The sequence below is a fragment of the Meles meles genome, chromosome 9 (genome assembly GCF_922984935.1).
Source record: "Meles meles chromosome 9, mMelMel3.1 paternal haplotype, whole genome shotgun sequence".
Classification (NCBI taxonomy): domain Eukaryota; kingdom Metazoa; phylum Chordata; class Mammalia; order Carnivora; family Mustelidae; genus Meles; species Meles meles.
This window is the reverse complement of record NC_060074.1, coordinates 81,473,746-81,496,698: the sequence shown is the minus strand read 5'-3', so window position 1 is coordinate 81,496,698 and position 22,953 is coordinate 81,473,746. Positions and strand designations below refer to the sequence as shown.

At 34.4% G+C, this 22,953-nt stretch overlaps 1 protein-coding gene across 1 annotated transcript in view; it reads right to left on the bottom strand.

Moving 5' to 3' along the window:
* The window catches only part of FSIP2 (fibrous sheath interacting protein 2), a 92,300-nt gene that overhangs the window by 26,805 nt on the left and 42,542 nt on the right, over positions 1 to 22,953 (bottom strand). The window contains exons 16-18 of the mRNA XM_046018219.1: positions 15,752 to 22,146; positions 13,248 to 15,703; positions 1,727 to 11,271 (exon numbers count right to left, since the gene is read on the bottom strand). Coding sequence (XP_045874175.1) covers positions 1,727 to 11,271; positions 13,248 to 15,703; positions 15,752 to 22,146 — 18,396 coding nt within the window. The remainder of the gene's footprint in view (positions 1 to 1,726; positions 11,272 to 13,247; positions 15,704 to 15,751; positions 22,147 to 22,953) is intronic.

The following is a 22,953-nucleotide window of genomic DNA, read 5'->3' as shown; positions in this document are numbered from 1 at the left end:
TTTTTTTAATTTATTACTGTACATAATTTTGATATGTATATGCCCAGTGTGTTGGGAATTTATACTACTCAAAACAGAAAACAAAGCCCTGTCATAGAGCCATCAAATGTCTAGGTTCTTTGATCCAATCTACCTTTCTTTTATCTCTTCTCTGTCCCTATGCTAGAGATAGACAGTGTTGATACCCAGATTGGTAAAAATCATGTGTCTTAATAGACTTCTCTGTATCTATTTCTTTAATATACTTTTTTTTTTTATTTTTAGGATGGATTTTCTTCCCCTTAAAAAGACACAGGTGATTGTTTTGGTTTATTAAATATTCTCTTTCCTGCTTGGTGTGGTCTATAAATGACTTAAAGAGAGGCAATGACTAAAAGTAAGATTTGTGACAGAAAATTCTACAGATAATTAAAAACCAATTTTGAGTAATGTTATTCTACAGTCTGTTCACACAAATTAAACCCCCAGGGATTACTTGTATATAAATGAAGATTGCTAAGTAATATGCTAATAGAGTGATGAGAACACATATATAAGAACAAAACTTAAGGGTGAAAAGGACTGTCCTCTGATCCAAAAAGTTTAGGGCAAGGAAGATTAAATTATACCTCAGCTCATGATGATCTCAGTATTTGAGTATGAAAACATAAAGCACTAATTAATTTACCAGCTAATTACTAACTAATTTACCAGCCCTAAGACTTAGTTCAGTGTGTTGCAGAACAGCATTGGAAAAAAAATTCAAGTTTATGCTCCAGGGAGAAAAGGTCTATAAAACTTTGCTCCAGGCCATAGATTATTTCCCTAAGTACACTCAGTCTTCTGAGTGAACACCATCAATATAAGGGGATTTGACAAAAATCAAAATGTGTAGGTCAGTGTAAATGTATAGGCCAGACAATCCCTCTGTCCTCAGTGGTATAGTTTCCATGTTACAAGGACATAGTTTTGGTATTTTAAAGTCCTACTTAGTTTAATATATTTGGGGCCCTACTATGGAGCTTTAAGGCAGAACTAGGTCCATAGCAAGAGGAAATTGGTTCATCAAAATGGCAGCATTAGGGTAGCTGCCCTAGGTCTAGAATACGGGCAAAAGAGAAAACTGGGCACTTACTGAGAGTATAGAAAAATTTGAAGAAGCTAATATAATTGAAATGAAATAATAAGAAACCAGTATAATCTAGGATTTTTAGTGGAATGTTTATTAATAAATGTTGCTAAAAGTAAAAAGATTACCACTGTATAAGCTATAAGTTTGAGAAATTAAACTATTTAAAACTTTTTTGGATAGTTTTTGAAACCTCATATATCCCGATACTCTATTAACCCGTTTTAAAACTGCTTTTGATATCCACAATAAAGAACTTACAGGAGCTATGCAGGATTGTGTCTCTTCTGAATTGGCAATTGAAGATTATAAATACAGTCAGCCTTATTTTACTGTTAAGGGTGGGTCCCTGCCTTTTTGTTCTTAAAAAAAAAAACAACACTCTGAACTGATTTTCATAAGAAAACTTGCCCGAGACCTTTAGAGTGAGCCCCTAAGCTGATATGGGAAGTCCCAGTAAATTATACGACTATATGGATGAACCCATGCAACCAGTTCTCCTATAGGGCTTGACAGTAACAACAAAAATGAATTGCCATATGCCTTTTGGAGGAAGGGAATCACAGAACCACCATTTCTCACTACTCACTTATGTTTTTACTATTGCTTTGCACTTACCTCAAAGGGTTTTACATCCAGTCGTCCCAACTTATTCAATGAGGAACGTCTTTCTCGCTTTATCTTTTCTACATTAGATGTATCTGGTAAGGAGTAGCTTCTCCCATTTATTGATGCTTTTCTCAGTTCTGTTATACTATGTCCGGTTTTTGTTAAACACTCCATCTTGAGTTTCTCAAGAGGTTGAGTTTTTACAGAAATTACTGCTAAGTGTTCTGAGATAATTTCTGGATCTATTTTGATGGCTTTATTCCCAAAATGAGGAACTATTTTAATTGGAAAATTTCCAGTTGAATCTTGATATGACTCTTCTTCCTCTAACTCATGTGTTATATCAATAACAGCATGCTTTTGGGCCTTTTGAATAATTCTATCAACATCTAGATTTCCAAAGAGATTAGCATTTGAATTCTTTCTGCTAACTGTATCTAATGGAAATTGTGAAACTCCACTAATAATTAAACTAGCCACTTTTCTAGGGAAAACAGTGTTTGTACATTTTATATCATCGTAAAATTCTTCCTGGGTTCCAGACTGTTGGAGCACATTACTATAAACAGAATCAATAACCTGAGAAATCATTTCTATACTTTCTGGATTTAAAAGGTGTTCTTCAGGATTAGCAGCAACAAGATTAATATTACTTTGGGAAATTTCAGCTGTCACAGATTTCGTCAGTTGAGATGCAATTTTATTTAACTCGGGCTTTGATAAATTTTTTGCATCTTTGCTTGAGGTACTTGGCAACTTTACTATCTTAGCCAAAAACAAGGCCAGTGCTTCCTCTAAAAACCTGGCATCTAACATAGAACCTTTTTTGGATGAAGACTTTTCCTGGGACTTAAATTCATCAGCAGTTTTGAGCACTTTTTCCATAATTTTGACAGCTTCCAGAACTAATCCTGAACTTGATACTTTGTCCTCTACTTGAGGTTGAAATTCAGAATTGGAAATTTCCTTCACCATTAAAAGACCTATTATATCAGAGAGAACATTACTTTTACCCATTAAATCTTTAAATACAGAAGTGTGTGAGCCAGAGTGCTTTAAAACACTCGCATAAACAGAATTAACTACTTTTTCAATAGTTTCGTTGTTAGGTAAAGGTACAGTAGGCAATTCCTTGGCTGGTGATACAAGTTTAATCTTACTTTTGGAGATAAATTCTTGTATTGAATTTAATATTTTTGAGCTTATTTTTTGCATGTCAGTTTCTAGAGATTCGGTTTTTTCCTTATCCACTTTTGGAAACACAGATAAAAGCTTTGATAAAAATTTTACAGCAGTTTCTTCTATTATATTATAAGGCAGTATATGAACGTGTGATGGTTGAGGCTGGAGAGCATCAGGAGTTTGGATAACATCTCTAAGAATATTTTCAACAACACTGTCAACTTCTGCACACTGATGTGGAGTTAGCTCTCCAGAAAAATAGTTTTGCAATTGACTGCCAGTCACTTCTTTCAGGACTAAGTCAACTATGGTTTCTGAAATGATTCTGCATCCGCTGGCTACACAATTTTGTATTATCTCTTGTGATCCATACTGTGACAAGAGATTATTATAAACAGAATGAGTCACTAATTGAATAATTTCATCATCATTGGGATGTAAAGGTTCCACATATTGTATGGTCATATCTTTATCTTTGGAGATTGCAATTGTAACTGTATTTAATAATTTCATTTGAAGGAAATCCAGTTCTGTGAACCAATTGTACTCAGATGTTTCTACTTCAGTGTTGGATACTGTTGAAAAAATTTTGGCTAAAAGAGCAGAAATCACATTTTCCAAAAATTCATGAGGCAGCATGATAGTATATGGTGATAATGGTTGACATTCTTTGCTGGCTGTTTGTACCACCTTTTGGACCTTTCTAACAACATCCTTAGATTCCAGAGGCAAGCATGCTGAAGATGGAACCTCATCGCAAAATATGAAATTAAGCTGATGTTGAAAAATTTCATTTATCACTGCACTGGTTAGTCTTCGTGCTAAATTTTCCCCATTATTTTTAATATTCTTACAAATCGAGTCTTGAGATTTATATTCCTTCAAAATATTGCACACAGAAGAATGGACAACTTTGTTGACCAATGTTTTATCAGTTACTTGTATTTTATCTAGGAAGGGTATCTTATTTGATGACAGTGTTTCATTCATTTTTTGCATAAGTGGCATTTTATCCACAGTTATTTTTTTGTTAATGTTGGATGATGTTTCATCTGCAGTTGTTTCTTTATGCCTGGGAAGTGCTTTAGGAACTGATGACACTTTATCAACAGGTGGAAAAAACTGATTTCCCTTATGTGGCCTAAATACCTTAATTTGAGCATCTGAAAATTCCTTCAACAGTGACTCCATAAATTTCATAGCAGTATCATAAAGTTCAGCTTGATTTTTACCATCATCACCTATATTTTGACATCTGTCACCTATTTGTGTTTCTGATGATGAAGAAAAGAGCAATTTGTTAACCATCTCGATGATAACATCTTCTAAAAATTTAGCAGGAACAATTCCAGGTTTACTTTTTGATGGGTAGTGAGGACTGTCTGATTTACTAGGTTCATTTTTAATCTCCTTATTTTTCACATTTTCTGATTTTTTCCCTCTCTTACTCTCTTTCTCTTTTTCTTTCTCTCTCTCTGTCTCTTTCCTTCTTTCTATACTTCTCACTTTCTCTTTTTCTTCTTTCTCTTTGATTGGAAGTTTTTTGTTAATTGAGAGGGATGAATCTTTTGTTGAAACAGACTGTGTAAAATCTTGGCGAACTTCCTGAATTACATGTGATGTTGTATCATTTAGAGGAGTTTGGGGTTTTGAATAATCTGCTGATTCTGGAGAAGGATATAATTCTAAAATATTGTCATAAATGTTTTCAATGACATTTTGAACATATTCATAATCTGAGTACGGTTTCTCATTTATATCTGTTTGAGATAGAAGGTCTTTTTCATCCTCTTTATTTGGCTTTTGGATAACTGTTTTCAAAGTATTTTCTGTTGTGGTCTCTGTATTCCTCACTTTGGATGTCAAGGATAACTGAAAGGGCTTGTCTTCCTCTTTTGATGTATTTTCTCTTGTTTTGTCAATCTTCTTTTCATTGTTTATTTCAAAATTTGGCCCAGGTATTTCCTCCTCATATACTGTAACATCAGTAACTACTGGAGATTGTGTGTCTAACTTATTACCTTGTCTCCTCTCATCCTTTGAAGCTGATATGCTTATCTTCTCAATTTCATTATTTTTAAGAGTTACCCTCAAATCTGGTTCCTGCCTGTCTTTATGTTTCACACTGGTAGTTGGGCAAGTGACTCCTGATACATTCTCGTATTTTATTGAAATTTCCGTTTTATTTTCTGTCTCTTTATTTTCATTTGTCACATTTGCAGCTGGCACTGATAACATGTTATTCATGTTGCTTTTCATAATTGTAGTTATAGAGGTAACTACTGGATCTTGGATGTCACCTTTTTTCATTGATGTCTCTTCAGTTTTGAAACTTTTCTTTCTACTTATTGTACCGCTATCTATTTCCAAAGTGTCTGACACATTTTTCTGGCCTGTGGTTACAGAAGTGTATTTATATGATTGTTTTGGTAAAGCAAGTTCATTCCCTTTCAAGCATCTGTTTATCTGTGTAGAGGTTTGCTGTGGTAGGTGCTGAACCCTTTGGGTGATGTTATCCGGATTTAGAAATGAAAAGAAGGTGGAAGACCAGTCTCCTGAAAAAAGTGGTTGAATCTTGAAAGCAGAGATTGCCTTCTGAGCTAAAGCAGCAATCATTTCTGCTACCACGTTACCTTCGTCATCCTTCTGAATATCACTAGAGCCATATTTTTCTATGAACTGATCATACACAAAATTGGATATCTTGTCAACTGTTTCTTTATCAATTGGTGGAAAAGAAAACATTTCCTCAGCATTTGGTAGAACTTTAATTTTACTTTTCCTAAATTCTCCTATCAGAGAATTTGCAAATTTTATAGCTAAGCCCACAATGTCTGGCTCTAGGATTTCTTTTTTCTTAGAATCTTCAGTAATACTTGGAAGAGAATAAAATTTATGAACAAGGTCAACAATTACATCTTCCAAAAATGTAGCTGAATATAGAGCAGGCTGTGTCTTTTCCTTACCAGGTTTACTAAGTACAGACTTTTGCCCATAATCAGATACATCACTGGAAGATTCTTCACTATGTAAAAATGGCTGCAGATGATGATCCATGATTTCCTTCATGATGAATCCAGCTATTTTACTGAGGAATGAGCCTCCTTTTTTCTCTGCACCTTTCTGTACTTCAGCTTGAAATTCAGATTTTTTCAAAATATTATTACATATAGAGTCAACCAAATTCTCAATCATTTCTAATTGCATAGTTTCTGCATTCTCTTCTGCTGTGGCAAGACGGATCTCATGTTCAGAAATTTCTTTGATAATTTCATCTGTCAGCTTTGAAGTTGCATCTACAAACTCATAATCTGAGGTAACTTCTTCCTCTTTTAGTTCACTTTCAGTGTCAGGTGAAGGGAAGATATGCACTAGCAGCTTATAAATCATATCTTCCAGAAGAGAACGAGGCAGCACAGTAATACATGATGGCAAGGTATGGCTATCACTTGTGATTACATTGAGCACATTTCTGATGATATTATCAGCTTGGGGGGAAGAATAGGAAGAAGACACTAATTCTCCTGAAACTAATGATTGAACTTGATAATCATAAATTTCCTCTAATAGCAAATAATATATTTTTCTTCCAAAACAAACAGTGTCACTTTGTATAGCCCTGTATACTTGAATCAGAGATTTATATTCATCTAAAATTTTTTCATAAATAAGGTTGACTGTTTTTTGAACAATTTCTTTATATCCTTCTGAAAAACGCATATCATCATCAAAGTTATCTGCAACTAAAATCTCTGATGTGGTAAACTCCTGAATAATTGAGTTTACTAAGGTTGTAACAATGCTGGCAATTTTGGTTTTTACTGTATCTGGGTTTTCAGCAGCCAAGAAATTATGTGAGAATGCATAAAGGAGTTTACATAAAAGCTCAGAAATTACTTCCTCCAAAAAGAAAGCTGAGTTCACAATGAAGGACAATTCTCTTTGTTTAGGATCTGCTACATTCTGTTTATATGTTTGATCAACTGCAGATGAAACAAGAGTTTTATCTCCAGATAAAAATGACTGAAGATGGTGGTTAAAGATTTCTTTTATTATACAACTTGCTATTTTTGAAACAGGTATGTTACTTATACTTTTTTTATCTTTTGTAAGAGATTGGTATAAATTCGAATATGAAAGATCAGCATAAATGGAATCAACCATAGACTGGACATCTTTTTCTGAAATCATACTTTGTTTTTCATTTCCATGTTTAATAATACATATTGCATGTTTTGAAATTATTGACATAATTTCATTTATCAGTTTTATGACTGTATTACTTAGATCTGATTGAGAAGTAGTTGGGTGTTCTGTTCTGGAGGCCAATGGACTCATCTGAGATATAAGCTGAGTGACAATTTTTTCCAAATGAGTATGTGATAACATGGTAGTATATGTTGTTGATGTCTGCCTTTGAAATCTTGATTTGGTAATGTTATATTGAACCCTCTTCATCAAAACATTAGTATTGAGTTTGGAGTGTGACTTTAAAGGAAGCTTTCTTACAAGGTTTGGATGAATTTGGGAATCAAAAGTTTCAGCAAGGATGATTTTGGTTATCCTTGCAGCTAATGTCTTTGTGTCATTTAGAAAATCTTTGTCAGGTGTTATTTCCATCTCATATTCTTGCAGAAGTTTGCTGTACACCTTATCAATAATGTTCTTGACTCTCTCTCTCTCCACTGGAGGCAAACACAATTGTTCCTCAGCATTTTCTAGAATGCTAACTTCAAAGTTTGAGAATTCCTCTGCAATCAAATGTATGAGTTTCTCAGCTTTATCAAACAGTTCATCTTCTGAATCTCTTACTGGTTTTGTTTGTACAATGCCTAATACCCTGTGGAGTATTTTGCTTAAAACTCCAGAGACTACATCTTCCAAAAAAGTTGAGGAATAAACAGTGGCATAAAACCACTGCTTTTTCTTATTGTCCAAATATGTGTATGATGAAGAAGGTAATAAATTTCCTTCCACAAATGGCTGAAGATGTTGTTGACAGATATGTTTAATGATAAACCCTGCTATTCTATCAATAAAAATATCACTACTGCTTGTGATATTTTGCTCAAATTGTTCTTGAGACTCAGAGTTTTGTGAAATATTTTTGAATACTGAGTCAACGAGATGCTGAACATCATCTTCTGAATAAGCAAACTTGGTTTCTTCTTCATTTTTGGAAAACCGAATTTCATGTTGGGAAATTTTCATCCTAATATCACTGATTATCTTTGAAGCAATTTCATTGAAATTCGCTCTGGATCTGTCTTTTGGAGTTTCTCTGTCTGGAACAACGCTAGATGCAGAAGGAAAGATTCTAGATAATAGTACTCTTATCATGTCTTCTAAAAACGTGTATGGAAGCAAAGTGTTATACGGAGATAAACTCTGACTTGGCTTGGCAGATTTACTGATGTTACCAAGAATGTCCTGAACAATATTCTCAGCCATTGAAATTGAATGAGAAGATGATGACAAATCGCCAGAAAAGAGTGGATGAATAAGGTAATCTGAAATAGCTGCTATAATTAAATTGGTAATATTTTCCACAAAAATATCACTGTCTTTAGACTCTTTATCAACTTCAGGGTCTAGCCCATGCTGTTTTAAAACATTTCTATAAATTGAGGTGACAAGTTCATCCACGATATCCATATTTACAGAGGTGTAAGATTGTTCTTTGTCATCATATAGAAAGTGAATTTTAGCTTTGTTAAAATGGCTATTTATTGAGTTTACTATTTTTTGGGTCATGTTTTCCAGTTCAATTTCAGTGTCATGCTTTGGACTAAAAATCTTTGATAAAAGTCTGGCAACAATTTCCCCTACAAATGTCTCAGGATAAATACTTAAGGGTGATAGTGTCTGGAATCTGTGTGACTCTATAACTTCATTAAGAACCTGCTTAACCATATTTGATACTGCATCTAATGGAGTCTTTGGACGAGGTAAACCTTCTCCACACAAAAATGGCTGAAGATGATTTTCAATAATCTCTTGGATAATAAAACTGGCTATTCGATCAGTCATAATTGGGCTTCGGCTGACTATACTTTTCTGTATTGAAACAAGAGACTCAGACATTTGCAAAATGTTACTATAAACAGAGTCCACCATCTTCTGGAGGTTTTTTCCAGTACAAAGATACTGATTATCATATATAGTGAACCAAATTTTATGTTTTGAAATGGCTGATATAACCTTATTTATTATACAGGTAGACATTTCATTGAAATCAGAACTCATGAAATATTTGTTCCCCAAAGGGGATGCCTTGTTGGGTGAAGGAATGAGTTGAGATAAAAGTCTTCGGATGATATCTTCCAAAAATGAGTGGGACAACATGGTGCTGTAGCTTGTCGAAGAACTGAACTGGGAAGTAAATTTTCTCATGTTATTTTGAAGTTTCTGCAATATAATTTCAGCTTGGAGAGGGTAATAGGAATTTGGAATGAGCTTTCCTCTGAAGCAAGATGGGAGCTGGTAGTCTAAAATCTCTGACAATATGCCATTAGTTATTTGTTCTGCTATTGAGGTATTGTCACATGCTTGATTATCATCACAGGTCACTTTCACTTTATATTGCTGTAAAACATCATAATAAACTGAGTCAACAATTCTACTAATAGTTTCTTTATGGATTGGTGGAAAACACAGCCTTTCTTCAACATTCCGTAAAACGGTAACTTGTGCCTTATTAAACTCACTGACTACATTGTTGACAAATATTGTATTCATCTCATAGAGCCAGTCCTCAGTGATATTTTTGTTTTTGTCCCACAGTGAAGTAGAGAGATTAAAAAACAGTTCTGAAATTATTTCCTCCAAAAACGTGGCTGAGTACACACCTGTATTTATATCTCCTGGATAGAGCTTATTATGGATGGGTATTGAATCCACATCTTTTTTTCCCTGTCTTTTGAGAGGTGACACAGAGGTGGAATCTACTGAACATTTCTTGCCAAATGGTGCTTTTGCTTCAGAGCTAACCCCACTGGGATTATTCAGGGATCCTGTCAAAGCATTACCATTGTAACTCATGAATCCTAAAAAGGCTTTACCTTGTCCTAATTCTGTTAATTCTGGCCCTTTTGCATTTATGAAACTAGACTGTATTTCTTTTCTTGTATACTTCAAAGGCTTGTTTGCAAAAGGTGGGCTTTGGGGGAGTTGTACACTGTGACATAGTTTGTCCATCAATGATTTAACCAAGCTGTGGGAAATAACAGTAAGCATAGAGTCTGATGATAATAAATCTTGATCCATTTCTGCCAGATTTTCTAAAAAGTCTGATATATAATCTCCTTGAAATTGTTCACAGTCCATTTCTCCCTTACAGTAATCAAATTCTTCATCTTCTACACTTTGCAGTGTTTTTAAAAGTTTACATTCTTCTGCTGATATTTCATTGGAAAGAGGGTTATTATCAAGTAAAACAGTGTTTGTGCATTTTTCCAAAAGTGTTCTGATAAGTTTCTCACACACAATGTTGAGAAGAAAAACTGATTTGGGGGTGAGGCCAAAGTTATTTCCAAGTAGGATATTACTTTGCTGATCATCTGAGGATGGAAAAAATGTTCCTGCTTTTTTATCAGAATTCATGGCTTCACTTGGATGTTCATCTGGTAAAAATAAATCTAAAACAATATTAAAAACTTTATTGACTACTTCTTTGGATTCACGAGTTTTTAGGGTACCAATCAGATTGTCTAACTTATATGCCAGATAATTTAATTTACTTTTTTGAAGGAGATGATCAGTTTGGTAACTAGATGATTTCCAATCTCTGGAGACTTTCTGTCTTTCCATGGTGTTTGTTTCATTGCAAATGGTCACACTATTTCTTCTAAACATGGAAAATGATTTTTCTCTTCCATTGCTTTCAAGATGATGGTTTATTCCTATTTCTTTGGACATTACATGAATCACTCCTGTTAAGAGATCCTGAAAGAGATTATCAAAGTCAGCAGAAGCTTCTCTTGGGCAGTAAATGTACTTTGTTTTTAATGGAAACATTTGCTGTGCAATGTCAACCTCTATAATGTTCCTGTTAAAAAGGATTTCAGTAATGACATCAGAAATACTTAAAGCAAGTTCTCCAACAGAAATTGACCTGCTTTCAAACGTTTGAGAATCAATAGAAATAATCTTGTTAAATCCTACATTTTGGCTTTCCAGTATTTTCTCCCTTTCTCTACTATCTTTGGTGTTACCAGAAATGCTTGAAGTTAAATGGCAAATGATAGACTCAGTCAGATGTTCACAAAGTTGATTAAGTGAAGAATCATTGTAGATACTTCTTAGAGGCTGTTTTGATTCACATTTTTTCCTTGACAACGTAGAAATAATAGAAACCGTCTCCTCACTGGAAACTGGAAAAAAAATTACCACTTTTAGCATTCATAAAGAGAAATATGTAAATTCAATATATTGATAATTATTTACATTTGAATTTCACCTATGGAATATCTCCCTAAAGAAAAAGAAAAATATAGTCAAGAAAGAAATTGGGTTTTCTTCAGACATTTATTACCCACCTGTGGAATCTTAATTTTCACCAGAAAATTGAGAAAATAACCCTAAAGAATTCAAATCTCTCAGTTAAGTGCTGATATCTATCTTGCTTAGATGGGTTAAGAGCTCTAAAATGCTGAAAATCATAGAGCAGAAAACTGATTTCCAAGTTTGATGTTACAGTTTAGCTTGTCTGCAGTGATCTCTAGAGAGTTCATGTAATTATTTAAAATTTATTTTTTAGTGAAAATATTTAGTGTTAGGTTACCTGTTAGTTTTTTAAAAAGAATTTATTTATTTATTTGTTTGGGTGGGGGAAGGAGCAGAGAGGGAGGGACAAGAAGGCTCCACGCTGCACACAGAGCAAACTGGGGACTTGATCCCACAACTGTGAGATCATAACCTGAGCCGGAACCAAGAGCCGGACACATAACCTGAGACTGAGCCATGCAGGCATCCCTCTATTACTTTTAGGGAGCTACAGAGATGTGTTGCAACAATGACTTGATTGAAATGAAAATGTGCTAAACTCCAGAAGGGTTAGGGATAGGTTGCAGTGTCAGTAGTATTTTAACCCTTAGATTTTAGTGTGTCACACCTCTTTTTTCCTATTCCAAAGAGTATTTATTGAAAATCATATACCTACCTGGGATGGCCAACTTCTTCTAGTGGCAGCCAGAGAAACACACTATTTTTTTTCTCAAAACTTCCTCAAAGCTTAATCATCTGTTACATCTCTGCATGTAATATAAGGCAAAACTGTGGAGATGGGAAGCTTAGAGCTGAGCTTTGACTGCTAGGCAGGCTTTGGCTATGCTGAGATGAAGAAAGTGAGGAAAGAGTATTCCAAAAGGAATAAGGAGCAGGAGTAAAATCACTGGAAGGCCCTGAACGTGTCCTAAAATAGAGAATAGATTTGGTAGAGAAAAATACCAGTGGGATGAAATCATGGATCTTCTCTTGTTTTGTTTTTCTTTATAATTCTCTAGTTTAGTTAGGCTGTGTTTGGAGAAAGTATATTTATGAGCTTGAAATTGCAGACACACAGCATCCATCTTGAAAGAATGACAGTTTTAAGGATGGGAAATGAACCCCCATGCAGGTGGGTAGGACTGGTATGATGTGTTTTCCTGTTTGAATGATTGGCAAGTGATGTATCTGAACTGGTATTGTAGCAACTAGTTACTGGTAACTGGAATTATTGATCCAGTTCAGGGGTACTATGAATTATTGGAATATTGCCAGTAAAGAAATTGCCAATAATCAGCAAGTTTTGATATTCAAAAAATGGCTCTTACATCTGATTCAACCTCTTAGAAAAAGAGTGAAAATGACTTTGTTAGGAGATGTTCAGATTTTAAAGAATTTAAGAATACTGGAATACAAACAAAATAAATGGTTAATACACTGTTCTTATACATTGTGACTAATAATGGCAAAGAGTTCAACTGTTTACCTTGAAAAAATGAATCACTAACCTTCAATCAATTACATGTATAGTTGGCATGATCATAAAGAAGTCATGCATAAAAACTTTAAAAACTTTTTGGAGCTTCTATCTCATACTCAGCCACAATCCTCTGCTTTAAAGTAATGCCATTTTCTCTTATCTGTAGTTATGGAAAACTGAACAGCAGACTTGTTCAGATTCAAACCACGTGAATGTCAAACTTTTTTTTTTTTTCTGGTATCCTAATATACTGAGAAGTAATTAAATACTCCATTTCCAATGTTATTTTCAGAAAAAAAAGAAAAAAGAAGCCAGTAAATTGCTTTAAAAATACCTGTTTTTTTCTGTTATGCCAACTTTTAAAGTAGGTTATTTCTTGCTTACCTCTAGTTTCAAAATTCTTGAAATATGTGACCACAGATGTGGAGATATGTCTTGCTACCAAATGAATTTCCTTTGGACCCAGTTCATGATCAGCAAAAGCAATTACTTTAACTTCCTTCAGAGCCTTTCCATTTGGGGATCTCTTACTTTCCCATTTTTGCAATAAAGAAAAATCTTCCCTACTGGCTTCAGGTTTTTTATTTTCTTCTTCAGGTATATAGCTTATTTTTTTATCCCACATTCGAAGCAAACTTTTCTCCACATTCTTTTGTCCTCCAGATATTACAGACAAAGGGTTTTGCTTTGATAGGAAAAATGGTTTCCTTGTTTCCTTGTTTTCATTAATGTGTGGTTGACTTGGAAAGCCATAGCTTGACAGCACAGTATTGACAATATTTTCTGCAGCTAAACATATTTTGAGTGGAGAAACAGTTGTCTGAATTTGGTTTGGCTCAACTGGTTTTAGAGTTTCAAAATGAAATACTCTTGGATTTTCACCTTTTCCTATTTCTATGAATGACATGACTTGCTTTAATGCTTCTTCTGTGGACTCATTTGCTTTCTTAAACAGTTTTTGTAAGACACTGCCTTCGGGGAGAGAGTTATTTCCTTGCATTAATTGGTCAAAATGGCCAAAGTTTGATTCCCTCTGACTATAGTCTTGTACTTCATTTTTAAAGCATGATGGTACATTTTCTGATTCAAGCCTTTCCATTGGCTCTGAGCTTTTAATTGTATCTTCTACAGAGGCTCTGGCATGTGAGGGTAATTTTGATGAAGGCTTATACTTTTTTTTCATGCTTTCCTCTGAGTAACACACAAAACCAGGTACACTGATTTGTGAAGGATTATTCCCAGAACTAACTTCCTTTAACTTTGATGTGGGCATTTTCATATAAGTTGCTAATTCAACTTGATTAACAATATAGGTGTTTTCTGCTCCTTGGAACAAACTTTTCTTTGGAAGGTTATTGATATGAGTACAGTGGTCCATCAGTGTGCCAATGATCTCACTTGCTATAATGGTCTCTTTCAATGTGCTAATTGAAGATGGTTCCACTTGGCTTATTTCTTTGTCAAGCTTGTCCTTAATTATACTGAGCATGTCACTGACAATATTAATAGCATATGTAACTAATTCTGAATGGAATGAGTGAATCTGTAGGATGGCGTTCTGTATGTTTTCTTTGGAAATAATAGTATTTGAATTAGATTCGTCAGGAAACTTTTTTAGTAGTTGTAATTTTGGCAACATCTTTTTGCTTAATAGTCCTTGTTGGAGAGGAAAAAAGTTTTCTATAGGCATTTTCACTATTTCAGAAAAATCATATTTAGAGATATATTTAAACTGCAAGTCTACAAATGACTCTAAAATATTTAAAACTCTTTCTACAATATCTCGAACAATTTGGTTGCTGGAACCCAAAGAAATTTGGTCTACTGTCTTTGTGTTATATATTGGTACACTGCTGAGGATGTCCTTGACTGGCAAATCATATTTACTTTTAGTACCAATATATTCTTTCCTATTTCCTAGAGTTCCTTTCCTATCTGGGGAGGGTACCTGGGACAAAAAACACAGCTGCAATTTTTCAAATAGCATTTCAACGATTTCTCTTCCAAACATGTTAATTTGTGCTTTTGTATCTTCAACTCTAGTAGAAGCTCCTTTGAAATGATTATAACACCTGCTTTCACAATCCTCAAGTTGATGCAAATTTAAAATTGAAAGAGAATATTCTAATTCTTTTGCTTTTATTGGAATTTCAGTCAAAACATTTTCAGCTACCATCATTAGCTTACACTTTTCATTTTCCATATCATTTGATTCTGCTTGCCATTTGTCAAACATTTTTTTAAATATACCTTCTTTAGGAAAAATCTGTTCGAGCTGTGAAGAAACATTTTCCAGGTAAAAACATGCTTGTGGTTTGGCAAGATACTCTGCATCTGAATTCCCCTGTGAAAGTTTGAGATCATCCACATTTGAGAATTTGATTGGATAAGCCAAATTGTGGTTACTTGTAGCATATAATCCTTGCAAAACTGCATTAACTATTTTATTTGCTGCCATGATTTGATCAGATGGTAAAGCTTTAACATTTATCATTGCTCTAGTTTGCTTCACCTTTTCAAATTCTTTCACAGTTAATTCCAGAATACTACTTACTATATCCTTGGCATACATTCTTAGTTCTGAATTGGGCAATCTCATTTCCAGTAAGTTTTTGGCATCTCCTGTTGATAGTGCGTGTGGCAGCCCAGTGGTAGTCTTGGACTGGCTGTCTCTTGGAGTCTTCTCTCCAGGACCTAACTTGGTCTTGCTTTTGACCTTAGCACCACTAGGTCCTAGGTGTGATTTTGTTCTAAATTTAGGCAAAGGAGTAACTTTTGATCTTGATTTTAAACCTGTTTTAAAATCTGGTTTAGAGCTGCTCTTAGAGCTCACTTTAGAACTGTGTGACTTTACAGGTTGCAACTCATCAGAACAACTTTCAGGGGACAAAGTCTCTTCTAGATGAATTGAGGCAAAATTTATGATCTTATTAAGAACCATTTCGACTAAGTCCTTCCCCAATTGCAGTGGTGAATACTGCAAAAATTTGTCTTCTAACAGAGAGACATTTTGACTGCCTGCATAAGAATAACCTTGTGGTGTCACATATTTAGGGAGATTACTTCCTTTTCCTGCTTGTTTAGTTTCTTTGATGCAGGTTGCTTTCTTAGACAAGGTATCTTTGTTGTCAGATGCTTCTACTTTTTTGTTACTTTCATTTAATGATGTAACAACTATAGGGTACATTTTCCCCAAAACACTTTCAACTATGTCATTTGCTACCCTGTTAATCTGTGATTGAAAGAAATTTTTTTGTGTTATGTCTGATGTTTTAATTTTAGAGTTAGATGTTAAATGGGAGATATCATTAAATGGAGGCAAATGACCTATGATATCCATTATTCTTTGATGCAATTTAGTTAAAACTTCTTGCACTCCACTGAGCAATGCAGTCTTTTCTTTTTGTTTCGATTCTCCATTTCTCATAAATATTTCTTCCAAAACAGTTCTCTGGCTTTCTTTTTCCAATGTTATTTGGTTTTGTTCCAATGGATATTTTGAAAGTGGAGATAATTTGTTTTTTACCTGCTCTCTTTGTCCCAGCAATATTTCATTTGATGCTGTTAGTTGTGAAAATAATTTAGGATTGTCTTTTGAGTAAACACTTATTTCCTTTGCAGATCTTTTCTCATATAAACTATTTAAGATACTACTGACAATTCCACTCACAATGATATTTTCTTGGAATGAAATGTTGTTTGGATATGGATACATCTTTTGAATTTCTAAGTCTAAGTCATTTTTAATAAGCTTCAAGATGGCACTGGCAATGATGTCCGCATATTCCTTAAGACTAGCTCCTGAGAGATGAATTGTGGACCGAACATTTTCTTTGTAACTTACAAAAGTGGAATCTGTGAGCTCTTGGCTGAGGATTGTTTTAGTGGATATTTTCAGGGTATTCACATTTGATTCCTCTTGGCTTGATTCATGAAAGAGGCTATCTTCTTGTTTATAATTTTCCTGTTCCAGGCTAGCAATTGACTTTTCTTTAGACTGGAAAGCAAGAGTAATTAATGAGTCTATTCTTTCTGTGGCAAAAGCTTCTAACCGATTGAAAATAGTTTTAGTAATGAAGTTAGCATTTTCCTCACATGGGTCAGGAGCAGGTTTCTTGGCACCTTCTTTCTCTACTGTAGTTATCTGACAATCATCAGCATAAGCTGATTTCAGATTTCTTGAGGATGGCAAACACTCTGTCTTTATTTCACTTTTTGACCCCATAAGAGGAGGCTGTTGACACTCTGCTTTTGAAAATGTGTCACAAAAGGTCAGGGGCAATCTTGCAGATGTAGGATTTTTTGCATTTATGCTAAGCTGGACAGCAGAACTGAGATTATGAAGAACAATATCCACTATATCATTAGATATGAAAATGACATCTGATTTAGGAACTGAAAGTTTTGGAATAATTTTATTTGCATCCTTGATGAATATTTCAGAATTTTCTCTGGAATGTTTTCCAGTTATGCTACATTTCAGAGTGGGTGTGGCACATGATAGATTATTTTGATACAGTGTTTTTTCATAAATATCACATAAGATACCTTCAATGATATCTTGTATTTGAAACTGAAGTCCTTTTCTATATTCTGTCTTATTAAACAGCTTTTCAATAATACCTTCTTGTTGATCTGAATTAATCTCTTTCTCAGAATTGTTTTCGTCACATATGCCTTTTGATGATACGATATTTAATACTGTGTTAACAACTTGGCTTGCAATACTTTCAGAAACCATAATGTTATGAGTTGAGAAAGGACTTTCCCTTTCTTTATCTAACTCATGTTTGATTCCTTGTAAAATTTTTCTAGCCACTTCTGTTGCATACGTATTTAATTTATTCAGAGAGAGTTGGCACACTGAGTTGGTCTTTTCTGATGTAATATGACCCACTGAGCAAGAGGACAAGTGATCATCAGAATACAAATCTTTGGCTGATAATGCTTTGCTTAATGCACTTTTATCCTGCTGAAAAGGTAAAGCCATTGGAACGGTGAAGCTGATCTGGGGACAGAAGAGAGATTTTACTTTGGAAGTAGCAAAAGTCTCTAAATTTGTTAATATTGCCTGTACAATATCTTCAACTACATTTACTTTGGCCTGTTTGTCAACACTGAATCTGGTGTGTTCTTGTAAAGAAACATTTGCTCTAAAGGTGATGGTTTTATACCTATTTTCACTTGTATTTCTTTCCGGCATAGCAGCTGAGTAAAGTTTATGAAATACCGTTCTAACAACATCATCTGCCACTACGATTACATCTGCTTCAGATACTAAAGGGCCTATGATTTTATCTACAAATTGAACAGATGTTTGAGGAACTGGCCCATCAACATTGTGAATGATGCTGTTTAAATGAGAGTGGGAGAGAGAAAGCACATTTAGTTGGTTGACCAAAGCATTTTGAAAAATTTCATTCAAAATATTTCTTATAATGGGAACAATTGGAGATTTCTGTGGTTCTTTGAGTTTAACTTCGATTTTGTTTAACGTTCTTTCTAGAACCCATTGTTTAAGAGAATCTGATTTAGCTTCTTCTCTTAGTAATATTCTCTCCCCAGTGAATTCTTTCTCTGTATATGAGACATCTTCTAGAAATGAATCTGATTCAGCTCCTCCAGGAAGAAAATTTCCATAGGATGGCCTGTATCGATAAGTTTCAATGCTCCCCTCTTCAGATTCAGTTTCATTAAACGTATCTGAGGATACTGCATCTAAAATTAAATTGACTAAATTCTTAAACATTTGTTTCTCAGGTGGTGGGGTATTTATACTTGTCCTCAAATCTAATGAGTTCATATTTAATTCTGTTTGAATAGCTTTCAAAATAGTACTTGATATCTTCTTTGCATTCATGTATAAAGCAGACTGCAATAGTTCCTCATGTGTGTCTGTGAAAATACTGGGACTTTCATATTCCAAGTTTGTCTTATTGTTTTCTTCATTTCCATTGTTAGTAGAACTGAGAGTATCTAAATTTCCATTAGCGAACCCTTCCAGTTTAGCAAAAACCACATTTAGAATATCTGAAGCTAAAGCTTTCAGTTCATTTGAATGTATTTCTTTTGTGCTCCCTGTTTTGGAAGACACAAGAGCAATAGTTTTTTCTTTATTTTTTGTCACATCTTTATTACCCTCCTGAATCATCCTGGAAATGATGCTGGAGATTATGTCAGTGCATTTAGCTATTTCCTCAATAATTGAAGCAAATGATAGGTTGTCGATATCAAAAGACTCTGAGATAGCTTTAAATCCAGAACTTGCAAAACTGGTATCCATATCAACACTACATAATTTTGTAAGGATGTATTCCAAAATTGTTTTGGAAATGAGCTGAATATTAGACTGCAATGGAGTAGCCATTTCAGGATTTTCATTCTTTTTTCTGTTTAGTTTACTATTAGGTGGCTGATGGTGTGGATGGGCTCCTATGAGCTTAAGTAACATTTCATATAATATTTCCCCAATACTGTCTAACACTTGCAATCTAGCATTGTCTTTGGTATCTTTTTCATTTACAACACTATGGAGAGCACATGGAGTAGCCAAATATTTGTAAAAAGATTTTTTATCCTGCCTACTTGGCAAAATATTTTGTTTATCAGTATTGTCAGATCCATATGAAGTTGCAGGCTTGGGCTCATCGGAAGGGAGTGATATATTGCTTTGATCAGAATGTCCACTTGATAACAGTTCACAAATACAAGTTAATAATGGAGATTCCATAATTGAGACAGGAGATACTGATTTATCAGTGTCAGCAAAAAATCCTTTACCTGTAAGGGATTTGGGATGGTCTCTTTCCCTATGATTTGGGCTTTTCTTACTGAGGTCTAGTTCATTCTGGATAGCACGCAAAACAATGTTTACCACTTTAGTTGTATAAGTACAAAGTTGAGATTGTAAGGAAGATTTCTCCACAACTGAAGGTTTGAAGCCCATTTGCAATTTTGGACAAATGAATAACTTCAGCCTTTTAAAAACTGTATTAATGATCTTATCAATAATGTCATCTATAGATTGAGCTTCACTTTTTTCAGATTCTGACACAGAAGGTTTTGCAGGATCTACATTGAATGAAGATAAATATTTCACTTTCTTTTCACTGTCAAACCATACTTTTAGTGACTTTTTACTTGGTGCTTCTTTGACCATGTGTGGAGTATCAGAAATACCTAGAGAAGTTTGAACTGATGATGAAATGGAACTTTTGGTTGTATTGGGAATGCATCTTGAAGCCTTATGAAGTATATTTAACACAGCATCTGTTATTTCTTGAGACACTGCACTAATTTCTGACACAGAGAACATCTGGTCCATCCATTCTTGATGTGATAGTTGCTGAGATTTTTCTGAAACAAGAACTGAAGCTTCTTTGCCAGTTTTATTGTCTAAGGGACCAGGAGGAACAGAAGATAGGTCCTTGAGCATATCTGTTAAAATACTTTTAACTATGTTTTCTGAAGCTTTTTGTATGTGATGCTTTTGATCTTGGCTGAAAATCAAGATGTCTGTATTCAAACAGGGTTTTCCCTTTAAAATTTCTTTATTATTAAAAGATGGTAGCTCAGTTTTTAATCCCCCATCACAAAATGCAACTTTGCTTCTTTGAGAAGCAGCATTTGTAGGTGGTTTGCTATTTCTTTTATATTCAAAACTGGTGTTTCCTTTTGTAAACCAATTCTCAGGAACTTGTTTCTGTGATTTTGGCTTTTCATCTTTGAAAGATGAATCAAGCACATTTTTCACAATTTTGTCTATTTCTTCATTATCATCTTCAGAATAAAGGACCATGCCAGGAACATTAATAGGTGGAAATAATCTTCTAGATTTAGGACCATTAGATAATCTAGTGCCAGTAAGTCTGTACTTTTCTTCAGTGTCAGGAAGATTTCTTGGTCTAGAGTGTCTGCATTTTTGAGTATCTGCTTTTACTTGCTCTTGATGTAGCTGAGTGAAGATATCATCAAGAAGCTGAAGGAACACTACTGTTTCTTCAGATGCAGTAAGTCTCTCATTATTAAGTTCAGTTTGTACATATTCTAGTATAGTGCTGATTGCTTCCTCTATATATCCAACCAAAGAGGACTGGGAAAAAATAGTTGACATTAAATTTTGTATTTGATCTTTATCAATTAAATTAGCTGAATCAGGTTCAGGACTATGTTTCATTTTGTTGTCTCTTTCGAGGGACATGTATGTTGGGTCTGTCATAGGTTGCTGATCAGAAAGTTTAATTGCATCTTCAAGATATGGAAGTTCATTTTTTTTACAAGATGCAAAAGTCATCAGCTTTTCTAAAATAGCATGTACCATATCCTCAGCAATATCACACATGGGTTCCAAATTGTAAGGCTGTGAAGCCTTTACAGATTTTCTATTTGATGGACTGAGATATTTTCTACTGGGTGGCAAGCTTGGTTTAATGTCAACTGACAAATCTTCTTGTGAAAATATCTCAACACATTTTTTCTCAACTGCAGACTGTAGCTTCTCAAGCATATTCTCCACAATCTCTGAAGCTGCTGAGCAGATATCAACATTGGAAAGCAAGTCTCTTTTTTCAGGTTCATTTTGCTCAACAAAAACCTCAGCAGTAACAGAAGAAATAGAAGGAATAGCCTGTGTTAAATCAGACATTATTTCTTGAAAAATACTTTCTAAAATCAATTCAGTTTCCCCTTTTAAGTGACATTTAAAGTTAACAAAAACATTCTTTAAATTCTTCATTTCATTCATGGCTTTTGCTTTTTGATCAGGAAACAGTGGACCCTCTAAGCCATCTGTTTCAGTGGTGGCATCCTTAGATTTTTTTGTGCTTGTTTCAAATGATGCTAAAAGGTGACTATCAGATTTACAAGTTCTGAGCTTAGGATATGCATATGTCATACTGGTTTTATTATATTTGAGTTCAGATGCTTTAGATTGTCCTTCCACGTGATATGTTTTACCCGAAGTTGTTCTTTCCACATGGGCAGAAGGTGGTTTTAAAGGTGTGGTTGGTCGCTTTATTGATAGGTCAACGGTAAACGTACAGGGTTCTCCCTGAAATGTTTTAGTTGTAGCAGATGTGTAGCTTCTATATGTAAACTCTTCACTGCATGTGCTACAGAAACTTGAACTGTCTGATGAGAGGATAGATTCATCAGACACTGGATATGCCTTAGTTCGCAACCTTTCTTCATACTTCGTGATGGCTGGGTATAATATACTGGTCACTGTAGCTACAACCCAGGTCATTATATTCTGAATTATACTATTCAGTTCTTCAGAAGTTATCTGGAAAAGAGGCAAGCAGGAATGAAGAGAAAATCATGTAACAACTTATTCCATTCTGGGACAGAGGGTAACATTTAATTTTTTTTTTATATCAAAGAGTTCCTAGCAGGATACCATCATGGTTATAAAAAGAACATCATAAAGAATTTATTTAGACTTTCAGATAACTTTCAAGTTGGCTTACTCTGTACTATAGTAAATTTTTTTTTATAAGTTTCTATTTGATTCACATTCCCTCCAAGTTTTTTGTTGTTTTCCCCCAACATTTGTTGTTGAGATAAATGACTTTATGGTAAAAATAGAAAAAAAAATCACCAAATTGCTCTCTCCCAAATAACATACGAGTTTTGGCAAGAAAAAACATTGTCTACAATCCAATGGTATTATTTAATAATATTCCAGATTATTTATTACAAAGTATTTTTCAAAACAGATGTGGTCAAAACATTTGGGTGCTTTCAGAGACATCTGTTTAGCTAAGATATAAGGATTAAAAATAAGCCATTTCTTCCCATTCTCTGCTGCAGAGGTGACCCTATGATTTGTATATATGGAAATGAGTGCAGCTAACTATTAAAAGTTATTTGATAGGCAACAGAAAAGTTAATGCCTATGGAGATGACTGGCTTTGTATTCAACGAAAGAGTATCAGAGCAAACCGTTTTAGGTAGGAAGGCTGAGAAAAGATGGTGCAATGAGGGAACAAACTAGTTAAGGTAGAAGCAGAGGGTTCCCCTTAGACTGGGGTCTGAAAGAGCCAGGAGAGGAACAAGGGTAGGGAAATTGAATTCCTTTTTGAGCCAGAAA